This window comes from Equus caballus, chromosome 21 (genome assembly GCF_041296265.1).
Source record: "Equus caballus isolate H_3958 breed thoroughbred chromosome 21, TB-T2T, whole genome shotgun sequence".
Taxonomy (NCBI): domain Eukaryota; kingdom Metazoa; phylum Chordata; class Mammalia; order Perissodactyla; family Equidae; genus Equus; species Equus caballus.
In genome coordinates this window covers 72353088-72372041 of record NC_091704.1, presented here as the reverse complement: position 1 = coordinate 72372041, position 18954 = coordinate 72353088, and the positions used below count along the sequence as shown (strand labels likewise).

Genomic DNA, 18954 nt, shown 5'->3' with positions numbered 1-18954 from the left:
AGCTTGTCTGCTGGTTCCTGGTGGCTAGACTTAGCCATGGGTTTTGGTGGGTGGGTTTACTCAGAGGCTGTGAGGCCGGAGCGGGGAGAAGGAAGAGAAGCGCAGGTTGCAGGTGGAGGTGACACGGCGTGGCAGTGCATGGGCTGCAACGAGCTATATCTGTCCCTGGGAGGGTGGCACAGAGTGACCAACGTGTGTTTGGGTTGTTGTGGGCAGTGGAGGGTCCATCTAAGTGGATGTGGTAGACCAGTCCCAGCAAGGTGAGGGGGATGGCCTGGCCCTGCTGGTGGTGGTCGATGGACTTGGTGAAGTTTGGTGATGGATGTGGAGCTCAGGGTGGAGGGGGCGCTGTCCAAGTGATCTCTGACCCAGGCAGCCAGACGACTTTGGTGTCGTCCACTCGGGTCGCGGGCACTCGAGGCCGGGGTCAGCTGGGGACCTCCTGGGCCGGGCTCTACTCGAGGTGAGCCTGAGGGCATGGGGACATTGTTCAGTGTGAGAGCCCAGCAGTGATAGCCCAGAGGAGGGGCCTGGGCTGGCGGCCAGTGTTGTGAGGTGGATCTGAGCCTGGGGCGTAGGGAGTGAGGCTGGGCAGAGTCCAGAGAGCAGAGTCCAGGCAGAGGGGGGTCCCAGGACTCAGCGCTGGGGAGCTTCAGCAGGCGAGCAGGGCGGGCTGGGCCCTCGAGGCCCAGACAATGCCTGCCTTTGGAGAGCCCTCGCTTCGTCCTGCTGCTGGGCAGCGCTCGCTGGACACCCACCCTGGGGGAGTAGCTCAGTGGCTGGGGGACGGTCTTAGGTGTCAGTATGTTAAAAGAATCTCCCATAGGAAAGATTGTTAAATCCTCTGTAATTTCCAAATTTTAAGTTTTTGCTCACTTGACCCATCTTTGTGATACATAATTTTGGCAAGGAAGCAGTAATTGGCTGATTCATTTATTAAAGTTATTACTTTAGTCTCGTCACTTTTTGACGGATTTTCCATATTTGTGTGTGCGTGCACACCACACACCTTTTAAAATTACAGTACTGGTCCCTGAGCCCCGAGAACTTGGTCTGAGGAGGGCTCTGTTCTTCCCTCTGTTACAGACTCCGCAGACATCGAGGACTCAGCCTCCTCATCTCAGAAGTCAAGCTTGTTAACACAAAAAGTGTTTAATCCTTTGCCTGCTCCTGAAAAGTACAGGAAGCGAAGAATGCCTGGCGGGAAATTCCAGGCACTTGCAGACCAGGCTTGTCTGAGCTGCCTGGAGAGGGCCAGTGGGCCCTCGAGCCCCCAGGAGAGTCTGGGCAGGCCGAACATCTCAGAGGGCGGGAGCGAGAGGGCCTTTTCTCATGTGGAAGAGCAGAGGCCCCGCGGCATGAGCAGCAACAGAGAGGTGAGTGGGAGAGCTGAGTGGCTGGTGGCAACAGCGAGGGCCTGCTGTCTTTTGTGACGCCACGTCTGCTGTTTCAGCATTACTGTGATCCCGTGGTGAGTGTGGCTGTTGAACGCATTTTCCTTAGCGCCTGTCATCCCTGCTTCGTTAGGAGTGTGCTTCCGTGCCCCTTCCTGCAATGCCGCGCCTCGAGGCAGAGGTCACGTTGCAGAGGGGAGAGGTGGTTTCGCCCTGTGCTTACAAGGGCACTTGTCTCCAGAGTTGGAATCCGTCGTCTCGGCCAGCCGGAGCCATCAATGGCCTTGTCGTGAGGGGTCCCTGGACGTGCATTTCATAGTTTTCCAAAGACTCATCCTGGTTAGGGAGTGAGGGTTCTCCCACCCTCAGAGTGACCCAAAGCCACGTGGATGATGCCTCTGTTGCTTTCTCACTGGCCCGGTTGGAGACTTGGAGACATACTCCAAGTTGTGGTAGTAAGTGAAGACCTCCACTGCTGCAGCCAGGCAGGGCTGGCCACGGCACTGCGTGTGGCAGAGACCCCCAGGCAGGCCGAGGAGGGGAGAGCGTCACAGTGGCCGGAGCGGGGAGCAGGTGCCCTGATGGGGCTGTGGGCCTGGGGAGGCAGGGCCGGCTCACTAGAAGGGGGCGGCCGGTGTGGTGGGTTAGGGAAGTGTTTTGGCCCTGAGTTGGAAATGGAAAAAAATGAGGGAAGTGGTCAGTTATTGGCCAAGTCCTGGCTGTTTGGGGCCGAGATAGGTGTGGCATTTACTCCCTCCCCCTCTCCAAATCCTTAACTCCCGGTAAGTGTTCCCTAGACACTCAGAAAGTGGGCAGAAGAGCAGGAGCCATCTCTCTTTCTTCCGTAAATTTTTTAAATTGGTAAAAGAGTTTCTATAGGGAGGAAAAGAGAGCACTGATGCGAGTGCCAATGACGGCTGACTGTGTGTTGAGGCCCCTGGGGCACTGGTGTGGTCAGGCACTGGGTGGTGTAGCCCTGACGGTTCTGCTGGCAGCCTCTCCTGCCTGCACTATCCTGGCCTGACCTCCATCTGGTCCAGTGTGTGACTTCATTACATTCGGGGCCTTCTGGGTGCCAGGGACCGTTCAGGCTGAGACTTCCTCTGAGGGTCCCCACCCTCCAGGAGAGACTGCAGGCTGGTTCGGGAGGGCCCAGAGGAAGCTGTCCCTTGGGAACTGGAGTCCCACAGCCTTAGCCCTCAGACTGTGGCGTGGATTTCATGTAGCACCATGTGGTCTAGTTTCCTCCATACTTCCTTTAGCCATTCCTCCTGGTGTGGGGTGTCATCCCCACCCCACAGATGTGGACACTCAGCTCTCGTAACCTGCGCGGGGCCACACGTCCAGGGGGCCAGGAGGTGAATCCTGTGGGCCCATACCCCTGCAGATTTGGCCTCTTGGGAATACCATGACGCTATCCGACTGTCCAGATGCATATACAACATGAAACACCATTTCATTTATTGGGTCATTTATTTCACTTACAAATTAATAATTTTCATAACTTGAGAAGAATTCACATTCCAACAAGAAGTATCAATAGAATCAACTACTACCAGCCTTGAGTGAGTGTGTGAATGTTCCCCACCATAGCATATATTTGATGAACCTACTTGCGTAAATTTAAAATAAAAAAGGAGGAATCGAGCCTCCTCTAACTGGTTTCAAGCCAAAACCAAAATCATGATGTCTTTCTCAGTAAATGGGGTATTAGTGGAAGTTACATAACTTTGTCTAAGTTAAATTACGGGTTAAATCCCTTTATATCTCTGTGGCATATCCATTTCAACTGGGCTTTCAAGATGCGACATCCCTGCTAGAGAAGAACTTCTTCACTTTTATGACTGCACGCTAATAATTGTTTTCCTAATTAGCTCTTTAGTATTATACATTATTTCATTAATGTTAACAACTAAATCAACCCACACAAGTACTATAGATGCACAAGAAGTAGAAACAATTTGAACCATTTTACCAGCTAGTAGTTCAATTCTAATTACTCTACCATCATTATGAATTTTCTATATAATAGACGAAATTAATAATCTTTCCCTAACTGTTAGAACTGTAAGCCACGGATGACACTGAAGCTGTGAAGATACAGATGATGAAGATTTAAATTTTGACTCCTCTGTAGTTTCTACATCAGATTTAAAACCAGGAGAACTGTGACTTGTAGAAGTTGATAACTGAGTGGTTTTACCTATAGAAAGAACAATCTGAATATTTATTTCATCTGAAGATGTCCTGCATTTGTGAGCTGTTTCTTGTCTAGGCCTGAACACAGATGCTACCCCTAACCAAGGGGTACGCCTAACCAAGCAACCCTCTCACCTGCACGACCAGGCGTGCACTGTGGGCAGTGCTCAGAAATCTGCAGATCAAATCACTGCTTTATACCTGTTATTCTTCAGTTAGTCCCACTAAAATATTTTGAAAAGTGATCTGTTTTCCATACTATAAAATCATTAAGAAGCTGTATAGTATTAACCTTTCAAGTTGAAGACTGGGAGTTTAAATCTCTCCTTAATGATATACCACAGCTGGACACATCAGCATGATTTGCTACTATTATATCAGTAATTATAACATCACTTATTGGATTTCAACTAAAAATTTCAAGGCACTTTTATCCCTCAAACCCAGAACTAGAAACAATCAAATCATTAAAGCATATTATCCCTTGAGAATCAAAATGAACAAAAGTTTATTTACCTCTTTGGCTACCCCAACAATAGGATTACCTCTTATTATTCTGATCATTGTATTTCCAACCGTTATATTCCTTACTTCCAGCTGACTAACAACCATCTAATTTCTGTTCAACAATGATTAATTCAACTTATATCAAAACAAGTGATATCTATTCACAACCATGTAGGACAAACTTGAGTCCTAATACTTACATCACTCATCCTATTTATTAGCTCAGCAAACCTACTGGGCCTTTTACCATGCTCATTCACAGCCATTACACAACTATCAAACAATTTAGAAATTGCTCTTCCCTGGGAGCAGGAACAGTGATAACAGTGTTCTGACATGAAACAAAAAAGCATCCTTATTTACTTCAAGGAACGCCTGTTTTTCTCATTCCTCTACTAGTGATTATTGAAACTGCTAGTTTATACAACAAACAGCTAACATTACTACTGGATACCTCCTAATTCGGCCAATTGGAGGAGCCACCGTAGCCCTGATAAATATCAGCCCCACTACAGCTTTCATTGCCTGTATTATTCTTATCTCACTTGCTGTTCTTGAATTGGCAGTGGCCCTAGTTCAAGCCCACGCATTTACTCTTTTGGTGAGCCTCTGTTTACATGATGATACCCGTGTGACACACCAAACCCATGTAGATCACATAGTCAGTCCCAGCCCTTGACCACTTACAGGAGCTCTTTCAGCTCTCATAACGTCTGGACTAGTAATATGATTCCACTTTAACTCAACATTCCTATTATTCCTAGGCTCATTAATGAATGTATTAACCATATATCAATTTTGACAGCACGTCATTGGAGAAAGTACATTTCAAGGCCATCACACACCAGTCATGCAGAAAGGACTCCCATATGGTATAATTCTTTTTATTATTTTAGAAGTCTTTCTTCTTTGGCTCTTTCTGAGCCTTTTACCATTCAAGCTTAGTCCCAACACCCGAATTAGGTGGCTGCTGACCACCCTGAGGCATTCACCCCCAAAATCTCTTAGAAGTACCTCTTCTCAAGACCTCGGTACTGTTAGCATCTGGAGTTTCCATCACCTGAGCACATGATAGCTTAATAGAAGGAAATCGCAAGCATGTACTTCAAGCCGTATTTATTACAATCTCACTAGGGGTTTACTTTACTCTCTTAGAAGCCGCAGAGTACCACAAAACGTCATTACATTTCAGATGGCTTTTATGGGTCAGGATTCTTCAGAACTACAGGCTTCCACCAACTACACTTAACTGTAGACTCTACTTCCCTTATCGTCTGCTTTCTACATCAACTAAAATTTCATTTTACATCTAACAGTCCTTTTGGATTTGAAGCAGCTACCTGATACTGACATTTTGTAGATGTGGTATGATTGTTCCTATGTGTCTCTATTTATTGATGAGGATCCTACTCTTTTAGTATTAAATAGTACAATTGACTTTCGATGAGTTTCAGTACAACCCAAAGAAGAAGAATAAAACCTTATATGACATTATCAGTACACTGTAAGCCTCATTACTTGTATTTATCGCATTCTGATTACCCCAACTAAATGTCTGCAGAGAGAAATCTCTCCCTTCTGAGTGCAGATTTGACCCTATAGGATCAGCACACCTGCCCTTCTCTATAACATTTTTTCTAGTAGCCATCACATTTCTGTTATTTGATCTGGAAATTGCTCTCCTCCAACCCCTACCATGAGCATCCCAAACAAATAATCAAGAACCATGCTTACCATAGCACTAGTTCCAATTTCATTACTCACCATTAGCTTATCTTATGGATGAGCTCAAAAAGGCTAGAATGAACTGAGTGTGATGATTAGTTTAAATTAAAACAAATTATTTTGACTCATTAAATTGTGATTTATTTCATAATTATCAAATGTCCCATTTAATATTTAGTCCATATTAACATCTAGTCCATATTAACATCATCTTACCATTTACAATATCTTTTATAGGATCACTAATATATTGATCCCATTTAATATCATCATTACTATGCTTAGAAGGTGTAATATTATCATTATTTATTATAGCAAGTGTAATAATCTTAAATGCCCATTTTACATTAGCCAGCATGATACCTATTATTTAATTAGTATTTGTAGCCTGCGAAGCTGTGCAGTACACAGGGACGATCATTACTAATTATAGTATCCAGTACTTAGGGTATTAATTATGTACAAAACCTTAACCTTCTCCAGTACTAAAAATTATTATTCCAACTATTATATTAATAGCATTAACATGACTATCAAAAAATAACAATCTGAATTAATACCACAACTTATAGTCTATTATGCTTATTAGCCTATCTCTGTTAAATCAACTGAATAACAGCCTTAATTTTTCACTGATACTCTTCTCCACTTCCCTATTGGCGCTAACTCTTGCCCTGCTAGCACTGACACATGGCTTCTTCAATACCATCTATCCAAAGAAGCTTTTTTTTTTTCAATTTTTTTTGGAGGAAGATCAGCCCTGAGCTAACATCTGCTGCCAATCCTCCTCTTTTTGCTGAGGAAGACTTGCCGTGAGCTAACATCTATGCCCATCTTCCTCTACTTTATATGAGGGACGCCTGCCACAGCATGGCTTGCCAAGCGGTGCTGTGTCCGCACCCTGGATCTGAACCGGCGAACCCCGGGCCGCTGAAGCAGAATGTGCGCGCTTAACTGCTGTGCCACCAGGCCGGCCCCTCCAAAGAACATTTAATCTGAAAAAAATTATGTAGTGCAGTACTGATCATCTATAAACGTTTGTAATTAGAACGTCCACTGCTGCAGAACTAATTCTCTTCCACATTGTTTGAAGCAGCATTAGTCCCAACACTAATTATTACTCGCAGAGGAGATGAAACAGAACGACTAGACGTAGGACTGTTTCCTGTCTGTTTGTTAGTAGGATCACTTCCACTTCTTGTTGCACTGATCTTCATCCCAGACCTGACAGCTTCATTACATTTCCCAATAATCCGATACTGAATCCAAACAACGCCCAGGTCCTGGTCCAGCATTTCCCTGTGATTGGCATGCAGAATAGCATTCGCAGTGAAAAACACCTCCCTCCAGCCTTCGTCCCTCATTACCAGGAGCACCCACAGAAGCCCCATTGCCGGCTCCACAGTACTTGCAGCTGTTCTATTAAAACTAGGTGGTTAAGGAATACCACGAATTCTGACAGTATTAAATCCCTTAACAAACTGGCATATCCATTCCTCATATCATCCTTATGAGGAATAATTACAACCAGCTCTATTTGTTTATGTCAAACAGACTTAAAATCTCTCATGGCATACCCCTCTGTCAGCCACACAGCCCTAGTAACTGTAGTGACTCTTATTCAGACACCACGAAGGTAAAGAGGAGCCACAGCCCCGATAGTTACAGCCTCACCTCTTATCATTCTGTCGAGCAGATTCAAAGCAGGAACACATTCATGGCTGAACAGTGCTTGCACCTGGTGGTACCTTGTGGAGTACCTTGTGTGTACCTTGTGGAGTACGTGCGCTCCTCCCGCTGATAGCAGCCTGATGACTCTTAGTCTCAGCCGTCTGGCCTTACCCCACAACAGTTAACCTAATCGGAGAACTGTCCGAAGTAGTGTCATCATTGTCACGGTCTGCCATTACCATTATGCTAATAGGAATTAACCTCATTGTTACTAATGCCCTGTGTTCCCTCTGTATATTAATCATAACACAACGAGGCACATATACATATTATTAATGTTAAACCACATTTACATGAGGAAGTGCACTCATAACCCTATACCTGTTACCACTTGTGAAGTGTGAAGGGCCCCCTCGTGCAGGTCTCCGTGGGATGAGGGTGTCAGCATTGTGCGTGGTGGGTACACAAGTGTGCCAGGCTTAGAAGCTGTGTTCACGTAGTAACCCACTGGTTTCAGGAATGAAAACTGGTGTCGTGATTTTGTCTCTATCGCAGCTATCTCCTGAATCACGCTCTGCTGTGCCACCTGGGAAGAAGACTGCCCTGGAGGCGGCGCTCCTGGAGGCGCTCCTGGACCTGGTGGACAGGTACTGGAGTGGCTGCAAGTCCCTGCGTGGCAACGAGGCGTTCCTGGGTGAGTCAGGAAGGGACAGTTGCTTGTCGATGCAGACCCACGTGTGGGCCCACCCTCCAGGCAGCGTTCTGCTTGTGGTGCTTTCCTTCTCCTGGGTTCTGGGCTCTGTTCCCTTTGGACCCTCCTCATCAGCTGTCACTGTCCCTGCTTGCTGCAGGCTGGGCCCCTGAGGTGTGACACGCAAGCGCGACTCAGGCAAGCACCACGCAGGCCTGTGGCTGCTGGTTTCCCACCTGCTGCACTGGGGGTTCATGGAGTGCACCTTGTTGCCTGGTTTTGTTGGAAATGCTTTCTTGGGTGTTTGCTTCACTTTGCTGTTTTTATGTGGGGATTGGAGAGATTAAAAGCTGCTGCTGTCTGCTCCGAACAAACCCTCTGAAGGTTTGCTTGGGTGCAGGCCCTGGATTGGCTGAGCTTTGGTACAAATGACTTGAGGCCCAGGAGGATGGCCCCTCCCCAGAGAGGACTTGGGTTTGCTTCTGCCTGGTGCTTGGGTGCAGGAGCACACTGGGGACCCCTGCATCCAGAGTTGGTGTGAGGTGAGGAGATGCTGCATGCCCGAGGGCTACCTTCTCTTTCTCCCGCAGCCTGGGGTGCAGCCTTCAGGGTCCCACTGGGAGCGGAACTTGCCAGCTCTTTCCTTCCTGGCAGACCTGGGGTTCTGCCTGGAGCTGCCGTCTGAGCCACTGCCAGAGGCTCCTGAGCACTCTGCTCAGTGTCGTGGCCCCTCAGCTTCTCCTCTGGAATCAAGATGCCCCGAGAAGTTGGAGCCACTGGATCCCGACCCTGTAAACTACACCCTGTTGATAGGGCTAGCAGCGGGACTCGTCTGTGAGACCCAGCTGTTGTCCCCAGTGGTGGAGCTGCCAGACTGCACAGCAGGTCCCCGGCCAGGAGCAAGCAGTGCTATGGAAGAGAGCATGGTGGTCTGCTAGGGCGTGCAGCCAAACCGTCCTAGTCACGGCCTTCTCTTCAGAGGTTCCTTTGCTCTAGAAGGAGACTTTTTCTGCTCTTCTCCGCCTCCCACCCACTACTGGACATAAAGAAACCCAAGTGAGGTCACTTCAGTGGTCAGTGTTCTTGAGGCATGTAGTCTGTGTTACTCAAAATATAGTGAACATAATTTGTTTATGCTTTATCCTTTCAACATAAGTGCTATAATAGTATTTGATTTTTGCTCCTAGCTCAGGCAAGACATATTTTGTCATCTGCTCAAGAATTTACAGCAACTCAGGACAACTCAACAATTGTGAATGAAGAGATTAGCTACCTGACTCTTGAAAATAAATCTCTGCAAAAGCACCTTGCTGAGCAACAGCAGCAGCATAGTGTGAAGATGAGTGAGGTAGAGTCGGAACTCAGCAGCACGCGGAAGGAGATGGTGAGCTGCGCCCCTTGTGTTAGTTCTGTTTGTTCACAGATGGGGTGAAAATGTTTGGACTTTGCAGAACGAGGAGGGCCTTTTGACTCCGCACTTCCCCTCAACTGCTGTTCGGCCACAGCATTGGGGCTCCCCTCTTGCCCTCCACAACCATAGCCACCCTCCCCCACCAGGCTTTCCCCACCACCGGGGACTCCTGCCCCCCAGGGGCACTGCCTGGCTGTGTCACTCCCAGACCCCATGGCAACAGTGATTTTCAGATGGCAGCGTTGCCGCTTGTCCTAGCTCTGCCTCTCCCAGATGGCTACCTCTTCTTCTGAGCAGGAGAGACGGAGCGAGGGTGGAGCTTTTGTGGCCCCACTGTTCCCTGGCCCAGGCTCCCCAAACCACTGGGGAGAGAGGTTGTGGTTAGCTAGGTGATCCTGGGGTCCTTGCCGGCCAGCCCTGAGATGTCCTTTGGGACTTGAGGGACCTTCTGCCACCAGGTGGCACCCAAGGACAGCCAGAGCCAGCACAGCTTGGAGCTGGCTGGCAGCAGAGCCTAAGACTCCTGGCTGAACACGGCTGCCGCTGTCCTTTGTAACCTCACCATAAGACCATCACACGTAAATGCCTACGTTAAAAAAAGAAGAAAGGGGCTTGCCCCGTGGCTGAGTGGTTAAGTTCACACTCTCTGCTTTGGCGGCCCAGGGTTTTACCAGCTCGGATCCTGGGCGCCAAGATGGCACCACTTGTCAGGCCATGCTGAGGCAGCATCCCACAGGGCAGAGGCAGAAGGACCTACAAATGGAATATACAGCTATGTCCTGGGCAGCTTTGGAGAGGAGAAGAAGAAGAAGAAGGAAAAAAAAGAAGATTGGCAACACATGTTAGCTCAAGTGACAATCTTTAAAAAAAAAAGAAGGAAGGAAGGAAGATCTCAAATAACCTAACTTTCCACCTCAAAGAAGTAGAAGAACAAACTAAATCCAAAGTTAGCCGGAGGAAGGAAGTAATAAAGATCAATCAATCAATAAATCAAATAGAGACTAGAAAAACGATAGAAAAAGTCGACAAAACTGAGCTGAGTTTTTGAAAAAATATACAAAATCATCAAACCCTTAGCTAGACTACCTAAGAAAAAAAGAGAAGACTAAAAATAAGAAACGAAAGAGGAGACATTACAATGGATGCCTCAGAAATAAAAAGAATCATGAGGGACTATTATGAGTGATTATATGCAAATACATTGGGTAGCCAAGAAGAAATGGGTAAATTCCTAGAAACATACAACCTACCAAGACTATATCAAGAAGAGAAATAAAGCCTGAACAGACCAATAACAAATAAGGAGATTGAGCAGTAATCAAAACCTCTCAACAGAAAAACCCAGGACCAGGTGGCTTCACAGCTGAATTATGCCAGACATTCAAAGAAGAATTAATATCACTCCTTCTTAAACTCTTCCAAAAAATAGAAGTACAGGGAATACTTTCAAACTCATTTTATGAAGTTAAAATACTAAAGCCAGACAAAGACACCACAAGAGAAGAAAACCACAGGCCAGTATCCCTGGTGAACATAGATATAAAAATTCTCAATAAAATACTAGCAAACTGGTGTTTCAACAACACATCAGAGAGATTATACACCATGATCAGGTGAGATTTTTGGAATGCAAAATTGGTTTAACATATGCAAATTAATATGCCACATTAACAGATTGAAAGATACCACATGATCATCTCAATAGATTCAGAAACAGCATTTGACAAACCTCAACGTCTATTCGTGATAAAAAAAACTCTCAACAAAATAAATATAAAAGAAAATTTCCTCAGTGCAATAAAGGCCATTTATGAAAAGCCCACAGCTAATGTGATCAGTGGGAACACTGTAAACTTTTCCTCTGAGATCCGGTACAAGATGAGGATGTCCACTCTCACAACTTCTGTTCAGCACAGGACTGGCAGTCCTAGCCAGAGGGAGCAGACAGGGAAGGAAAGAAAAGGCATCCAGATCGGAAAGGAAGAAGAAGTATATTAGCTCTGTTTGCAGGTGACATGACCACGTATGTAGAAAACCCCAAAGACACCAGGAAAAAACTCTTAGAACTAATAAATTCAGTGAAGTTGCAGGATACAAAGTCAGCGTAACAAAAATCAGTTGTGTTTCTTTACACCAGTGATTAATCCAGAAAGCAAACCAGGGAAACAACCCCATTTATGATAAAATCAAAAAGAGTAAAATATTTAGGAATAAATCTAACCAAGGAGGTTAAAGATCTTAACACTGGAAACTATAAAACGTTGATGAAAGGAATTGAAGAAGACACAAATGAATGGAAGGACATCCTGTGTTCATGGATTGGGAGATTAATTGTGTTAAAATGTCTGTACTGCCCAAAGCCATCTACAGTGTCAGTGCAATCCTTAAATATTCCAATGGCATTCTTCACAGAAATAGAAGAAAAGAATTCTAAAATTTGTATAATTATTTTTCTTATAATTTGTATTCTTTTTTTAGTTCCACAATAGATCCTGAACAGCCAAAGCAATCTAGAGAAAGAAGAACAGAGTTGTAGGCATCACACATCCTGATTTCAAAGTGTATTACAAAGCTGTAGTTATAGAAGCAGTATGTTACTGGCATAAAAACAGACTATATATCAATGGGACAGAAGAGAGAGCCCAGAAATAGACCCACACATGTGTGGTCAGCTAATTTCCAACAGGGACATCAAGAATCTACAATGGGGAAGGGACCTGGTCTCTTCAGGAAATGGTGTTGGGAAAACTGGACCCCTGTCTTACACTATATGCAAAAATCAACTCACCATGGATACAAGATTTAAATGTAAGACTGGAACCTTAAAGAAAACATAGAGAAAAGTCTCCTTGACTTGGCCTTGGCAATGATTTTTTGTATTTGATACCAAAAGCAAAGGCAACAGAAGTAAAAATAGACAAGTGGGATGACACAAACTAGAACGCTTCTGCACAGCAAAGGAAACCATCAACAAAATGAAAAGGCAGCCTAGGGAGTGGGAGAAAATATTTGTAAATCATACATCAGATAAGGGGTTAATATCTAGACTATATGAAGAACTCATACAACTCAATAGCAAAAAAAAAAAAGACAAAAAAGGCAGAGGATCTGAATAGACATTTTTCCAAAGAAGACACACAGATGGCTGGCAGGTACATGAAAAGATGCTCAACATCACTAATGAGGGAAATGCAAATCAAAACCACAGTGAGGGGCCAGCCCGGTAGTGTAGTGGTTAAGTTTGCACACTCTGCTTCAGCAGCCCGGGGTTTGCGGGTTTGGATCCCGGGCACAGACCTACACACTGCTCATCAAGCCATGCTGTAGCAACATCCCATATACAAAATGGAGGAAGATTGGCACAGATGTTAGCTCAGGGCCAGTCTTCATCAAGCAAAAAGAAAAGAGTGGCAACAGATGTTAGCTCAGGGCCCATCTTCCTCACCAAAAAAAAAAAAGAAAACACCCACCCACAATGAGATATCACCTCACACCTGTTAGGAAGACTATTATCAAAAAGACAAGAAATAGCAAGTGTTGGAGAACATGTGGAGAAAAGGGAACCTTGGTGAACTGTTAGTAGGAGTGTAAACTGGTGCAGCCACTACAAACAACAGTATGGAAGTTCCTCAAAAAATTTAAAATGCAGCTATCATGATCCAGCCATTCAATTCCCCTTCTGGGTATATACCCATAGGAAATGAAATCAGTGTCGCAAAGGGATATCTGCAGTCCACGTTCATTGCAGCATTGAGGTAGCCCAGACATGGAAGCAACCTAAGTGTCCATTGGCACACAGACGGATAAAGAACATGTAGTGTGTATACAATGGAATGTTATTCAGCCGTAAAAGAAGGAAATCCTCTCATTCACAATGACGTGGATGGACTTCGACGACATCATACTAAGTGAAATAAGTCAGAAAGGAAAAAACCCTGCATGTGCCCCAGCAATTAGGATGTGCAAGAGGAAACTGAGATCTGGTGATTTCAGTAGGTTTCATGTGATTTTCTACATGCATCTTACTGAATGTGACTTTCCTATTTTAAGTGTGTTCTATGTCCCTAGGATGACTTGCAGCAACATTTAGACAAATCTTTGGAGGAGAACAGCAGCTTAAAGTCTCTCTTGTTCAGCATGAAAAAAGAAGTAAAAAATGCAGATGCTTCAGCTACGTTAAATTTGCAGATCAGTGGTAAGTTTATAGTTTATTTGGTACTATTACTTGGTGAATATTCATATGTAGACTTTGTTTTAAATTATTCACAGAATTCAGAACCAGCAAATACTGTAAAATGGGGTCATCCTGGTTGTTGTGAGGGTCGTCTTGGCTCATGGGTGATGCTCCTGCCTACCTGGAGCAAGCCTGGCCAGGTGTGTGGAAGGAGAGCTGAGCCAGAGGGGAGAAGCAGCTTCCACGTGAGCTCCGGGCAGGTCCTCCCTCACTGCTTGGATCTGCGACTCCATGGAAACCTCAGGTATTGTCCTGTGGTCCTGACGCCTGGACAGCAGGTGCCTAGTCCATCTGCCTCTCTGAGGGTGCAGACTGATCGCACCTCTGCTCCGCCTGTCTCTGCCAAGGAGGCACCGTGTCCTCCCTGGTCACTGCTCCTTCCAGACCCAGATCATGTTCGTGCCCTGTCTTCACTTGGATTCTGTTTTGCCATTTTTACAGCAGCACCCTCAGTATTTCAGGTTCAGATACTGGGACTTTGGATAAGGGGTGTTGGTGTGTCTGTGCTCCAAGCTGCCACCTTCTCTGGGGGTGAAGTGGGATCTCTTGAAGGTTTGGATTTTAAAAATGTGTAGTCTGTGTCATGTGGCATGGGCAGTCGTGTGAGTGAGACGCTGATGCTGTGGCCGTGTGTGTAGACTGTGTCGTGTGGCGCGGGCGGTCGTGTGAGTGAGACGCTGATGCTGTGGCCGTGTGTGTAGACTGTGTTGTGTGGCGCGGGCGGTCGTGTGAGTGAGACGCTGATGCTGTGGCCGTGTGTGTAGACTGTGTCGTGTGGCACGGGCGGTCGTGTGAGTGAGACGCTGATGCTGTGGCCATGTGTGTGGTCACAGAAGGGCAGTGGTAGGGCCACAGGCCCTGATGGAAGTCTCAACCAAAGCAGGCGGAGGGACTGACCACGCTCGCACGCAGCACAGCTTTCGTTTCTTAAGTTTTTCTTTGTTGCAAATCTTGCATGAGTTCAGCTTCTCAGTTCTGACTGAGGTGGTGCTTTCATTTCTCTGTTGTTTCCTTTTTGTCTCCAGCTCTTTTTGAAACGGGCGCGATGAGGTCTGCTCTGGGGCGTGGCTTTCGTGTCCACAGGGAGGTGCTTTGTGCTCACAGTAGCTCTGTGTGGGGTCTGACCTCACTGCTCATCTGTTCCTTTTGACACACGAAGTTCGTTCTGAGCTCTTAGGAGCAGGTCAGGCCGCTTTGCTAACTTCTCTGGTAAATGTGGTGCCTCCTCCGGGGCTTTAGTGCCTGTTCATCCTGCCCCCTACTGTTGTGTCCGCCTGACCGAATACCTCAGCATCCACTTCTCTGCGGTCTGGAAGGGACTGGGTAGGTCAACCTCGAGGGGTCACAGGCTGCTCCAGCCCTCATGCTTCTCAGACCCCCAGTCTCCCCTCTTTGGAGAAGGCCAGGCCTCCCTCTGTCAGCCCTGGTTCCCTACTTGGCCCCCAGGGTTTCCTGGGAAGATGGAGACACTGGGGGCTCTGCTGCCCTCAGGTCTGTCCGCTGCCCACTGCTGCCTGCTGCTTCCCCTGCAGGTACAGACACCTGCTGGACTTGTGGCTGTCTCGTATCTGGGGCCTTGAGCCTGCCTTATCACCAGGTGCTGTGATGTTGTCTGTGGGCCTTGAGGCTGCCTTATCACCAGGTGCTGTGATGTTGTCTGTGGGCCTTGAGGCTGCCTTATCACCAGGTGCTGTGATGTTGTCTGTGGGCCTTGAGGCTGCCTTATCACCAGGTGCTGTGATGTTGTCTGGGGCCTTGAGGCTGCCTTATCACCAGGTGCTGTGATGTTGTCTGTGGGGCTTTGGTTTTGTCATCTAATTACTCTTAGTGTTGACTAATGTGGGAATTCTGGGGGATCCCAAAACCATGCCGCCACTGCCCTCTTCCCAGAATTCCTTTCATTCACGCCCTGGAGGGAAGTTTAGGTGGACATAGATTCTGAGTAGTGTCTTCCCATCCTAGCCATTGCTGTGTGCTCATTGTGAGAGAGCCTGCGGTCAGCGTCACTGTCACCACTTTGCCCATCGCCTTCCCACCCTGGCTTCCTCATTGTCTCTGGTGTTGTGTGGTCCCGCAGTGGTGTGTCTGCATGTGGATTTATTTGGGTCCTGGTTTTGGATTCGGGAGTCAATCGAGAATATATTTCTTCCCCTCTCGAGTTCCCCTCTCCAGAGAGAGACAGGAGTCGTGTAGATGGAATCCAGACACGTGCTCTGTCAGTGATGGACACAGGACCAGGGGCACGTCAGAGACGTGTGGCCCCAGGGCTTCTTAGGGCTTCTCCCGGAGCCGCAGACCCTCCCCTCAGGCAGAGCTCTCTGCTCAGAGGAAGAGAAACCCGAAGGCCCTTCCCTGCCAGGAGGCAGGGCCAGTGGAGGAGCCTCCAGCCGGTGCCAGCCTCCTCTGCCACCACCCTCTGCCCTCCACATAGGGGAGTGGCTCCTCAGGTGTCTGGAGGACAGGTTCCTGTGGCTTCGACCCCAAGGAGGGGAGCCAGAGATGGGCCTGGAGCAGGAATGAGTAGATGTGTAGTAGGGCCTTCTGTGTTCATCTCTGTCTTTGAGTCGCTTACAAAGACTGACCTTTTCCAAGCTATGTTCTTTTTCTTATATCCCAGATCCAGTTTAAAGTCTAGAATTGTGTTAGTTTTCAAAACTTTCACTAAACGATGCTACTTCTTTTCTCTTTCAGGACTTCAGACAAGTGTGAAGAGGCTCTCTGGTGAGATTGTGGAGCTAAAGCAGCATCTGGAGCACTATGACAAGATCCAGGAGCTCACCCAGATGCTGCAGGAGAGCCACAGGTGCTGCGGGGCATGGGGGAGGAGCTGTGGGGAGGGTCGAGGCGCAGGAGGGCGCAGGAGCAGCTGGTGAGGCCTCTGGCAGTTGCTGTTCCGGGCCCGCATGTCATTATGTTTGTGTAGGACTTCTGTGAGCTTCCACATCTTAATGAAAAGCGAGTCCTTTCCTGCTGGCGCTTTCTGTGAGGTGTGAGCTGAGAGGTGTGGCCTCGAGGTGTGACCGGGGAGCCAAGGGGTGAGGGGCATGTGAGGGATGGTGAGAGGCAATGTGGCTTGCTGGTTCCCAGGGCCGTGGCCTGTGGCCTGTTCCTTCCTCCTCAGCCTGGTTCATGTCTGTTCAATTAGACATGTGGAGCTTCTGCCCTCACTCCCGGCTGTGTAGTGGGTGTGAGATGGGAACTAGGAGTGTGGAAAATGTCCAGGCAGAACCTCCGTTTTTATTCCAAGAACTGTGTGCTGGAAGGCAGGTGGCAGCTGACACAGAGAGGCAGTCAGTCGTGGGGAGGAGGTGTGTTGTGGGGTGAGGTGGAGACAGCTTTGTCGGGACTTGGTGCAGTTGTGTGAGCCCCGGCTCCTGTGGCCTTGGCGGAGAGGCTGGCCTGTGGCCAGTGCTTTTGCCCCTTCTTGTCCCCATCCCTCACCTCTCCCTTTTCCTCTGTCCCCCCTTTCTCTCTCCTGGGGCTGAGGCCACCACACATCCCCCTGGGTTTGGGTACAGTCTAGGTCATAGATGGAGGCAGGATGTGACCTTTCAGGGATTACAGGCCACAGACCCCATCGGCCATCACAGGCACAAGTTACAGAGGGGAGGGGCCTCCTGAGAGATGAGACTGAGCTAAGGATGCATGGCGGAGAGCAGCAGGAAGGGAGCCGTGCCAGTCATGGTGCAGAGTGTGGCAGGCGAGGCAGGGCCATGCCCAGCTCCTGATGGGGCCCCCTCTGGCAGGTCATAGCGTGTGTTGGCACCCTGGCTCTGTGCACGAGGCAGGGGCTGCAGAGCCTCCAGAGGCAGTGGGAGGTTCACAGGACTTTTTCCACTCTGAGCCTCTGCCTGGCCAGTGGCTCTTTCAGCAGTCCGAGCAAACAGGGCTGGCACCCGCACAGGACATTTGTCACTGAGGTGACCATCTTTGTAGAGAAAACAGCCCTGCTTTCGTCTATTTCTTGTGATGCCACAAGTGTCCATGAGTCATTGCTGACTGGGTGAGTAGGGCAATTTGGAGATGACAAAGTTGGCGAAATACAATACCACTTTCTTTCTAAAATTACAAATGGTTAACAATATTAAAAAGTCAGGACTTTCAATTACAGTATACTGTACTATGTGGGAATTATTAAGAGGGTCCTTATTTTTGACTGGGAATTAGAAATATTTCAGTCTTTGGATCTTTTCTAGAATTAGAACATTGTTTTGCTAGCCATAAAGATTATGATGGTGTTCTCAAAAAAGCCTTGCATGGCGGGAGTGTGGAGGGAACCGTTCATTCACTTGTCCAGTTCATCCATCCAGTCCTGGGTGCTGAGCAGGGCCTGCAGGGCGGCATGACAGGCCAAGGGGTTGAGTCAGACCCAGCCCACCCGGTCTGGAGGTGAGGGCCAGATGAGCAGTAGCCAGCGGAGGCGGGAGGGGACCCACTGCAGGGACAGGTGTGCAGGCCTGGGCGTGGCTGGGTGGCGGGGAGCCTGGCCTTTGCGGGGAGTTGGGGTGGCTTTGTGCCACTGGGCAGGCGTGCCGGGAGGGGAGGATGCTGCTGGGGAACAGCAGCAGAGCCGCCACGCGAAGAGCTGAGGTGCGCCTTCCCTGTGTCCTCCAGCTCCCTGGTCAGCACCAACGAGCACCTCCTGCAGGAGCTGCACCAGGCGCGGGCCCAGCACAAGGCCGAGGTGGAGCAGCTGCACTGGAGCTACAGAGAGCTCAAGAAGACCATGGCCCTGTTCGCGCACGGCAGCGTCAGCCTTGGCGGCTGCTAGTCCTCTGGACGCCTGCCAGGAAGCCCCGCTTCTCTTAAACCTACACTTTCGGATTCTGTGCCTCACGCGTCTGTATTTCTTTACCGGGTGTATTTGCTGGTCAGAGTGGTGTCTTCTGTTTGTAGTATCTTGTGAGTTTTGAAATGTATTCAGGGCCTCTAGCTTGGTTTTCTAAAACATCCTAAAAAGACAGGATTAATCCAAGCCCTTCACATGTTTTGAGACAAACAGATCATTAATTTTTCGTCAAATATCTTGAGATAAAGAAAATGCAGTATTTTCCTGCTGGTTAAAGACAACGTTTTGTGTAACAAGCAATTCTTATTTAATAAACTAATACATTGTTCTAAA

The 18954-nt window shown here is 47.8% G+C and overlaps 1 protein-coding gene across 15 annotated transcripts in view; it reads left to right on the top strand.

Annotated features, from left to right (window-relative positions):
* CEP72 (centrosomal protein 72) overlaps nt 1-18954 on the top strand; it is a 42745-nt gene extending 23791 nt beyond the window's left edge. For 12 of the 15 annotated variants that reach the window (XM_070246146.1, XM_070246147.1, XM_070246150.1 and 9 more), the window contains 6 exons: nt 1087-1376; nt 8052-8190; nt 9375-9571; nt 13667-13793; nt 16524-16635; nt 18447-18954. In XM_070246146.1, the coding sequence (XP_070102247.1) occupies nt 1087-1376; nt 8052-8190; nt 9375-9571; nt 13667-13793; nt 16524-16635; nt 18447-18603 (1022 nt within the window). In that variant the 3' untranslated portion in view covers nt 18604-18954. Of the gene's footprint in view, nt 1-1086; nt 1377-8051; nt 8191-9374; nt 9572-13666; nt 13794-13867; nt 14077-16523; nt 16636-18446 lie in introns of all 15 variants that reach the window. The other 3 variants (XR_011430309.1, XR_011430310.1, XR_011430311.1) reach the window with 1 other exon arrangement.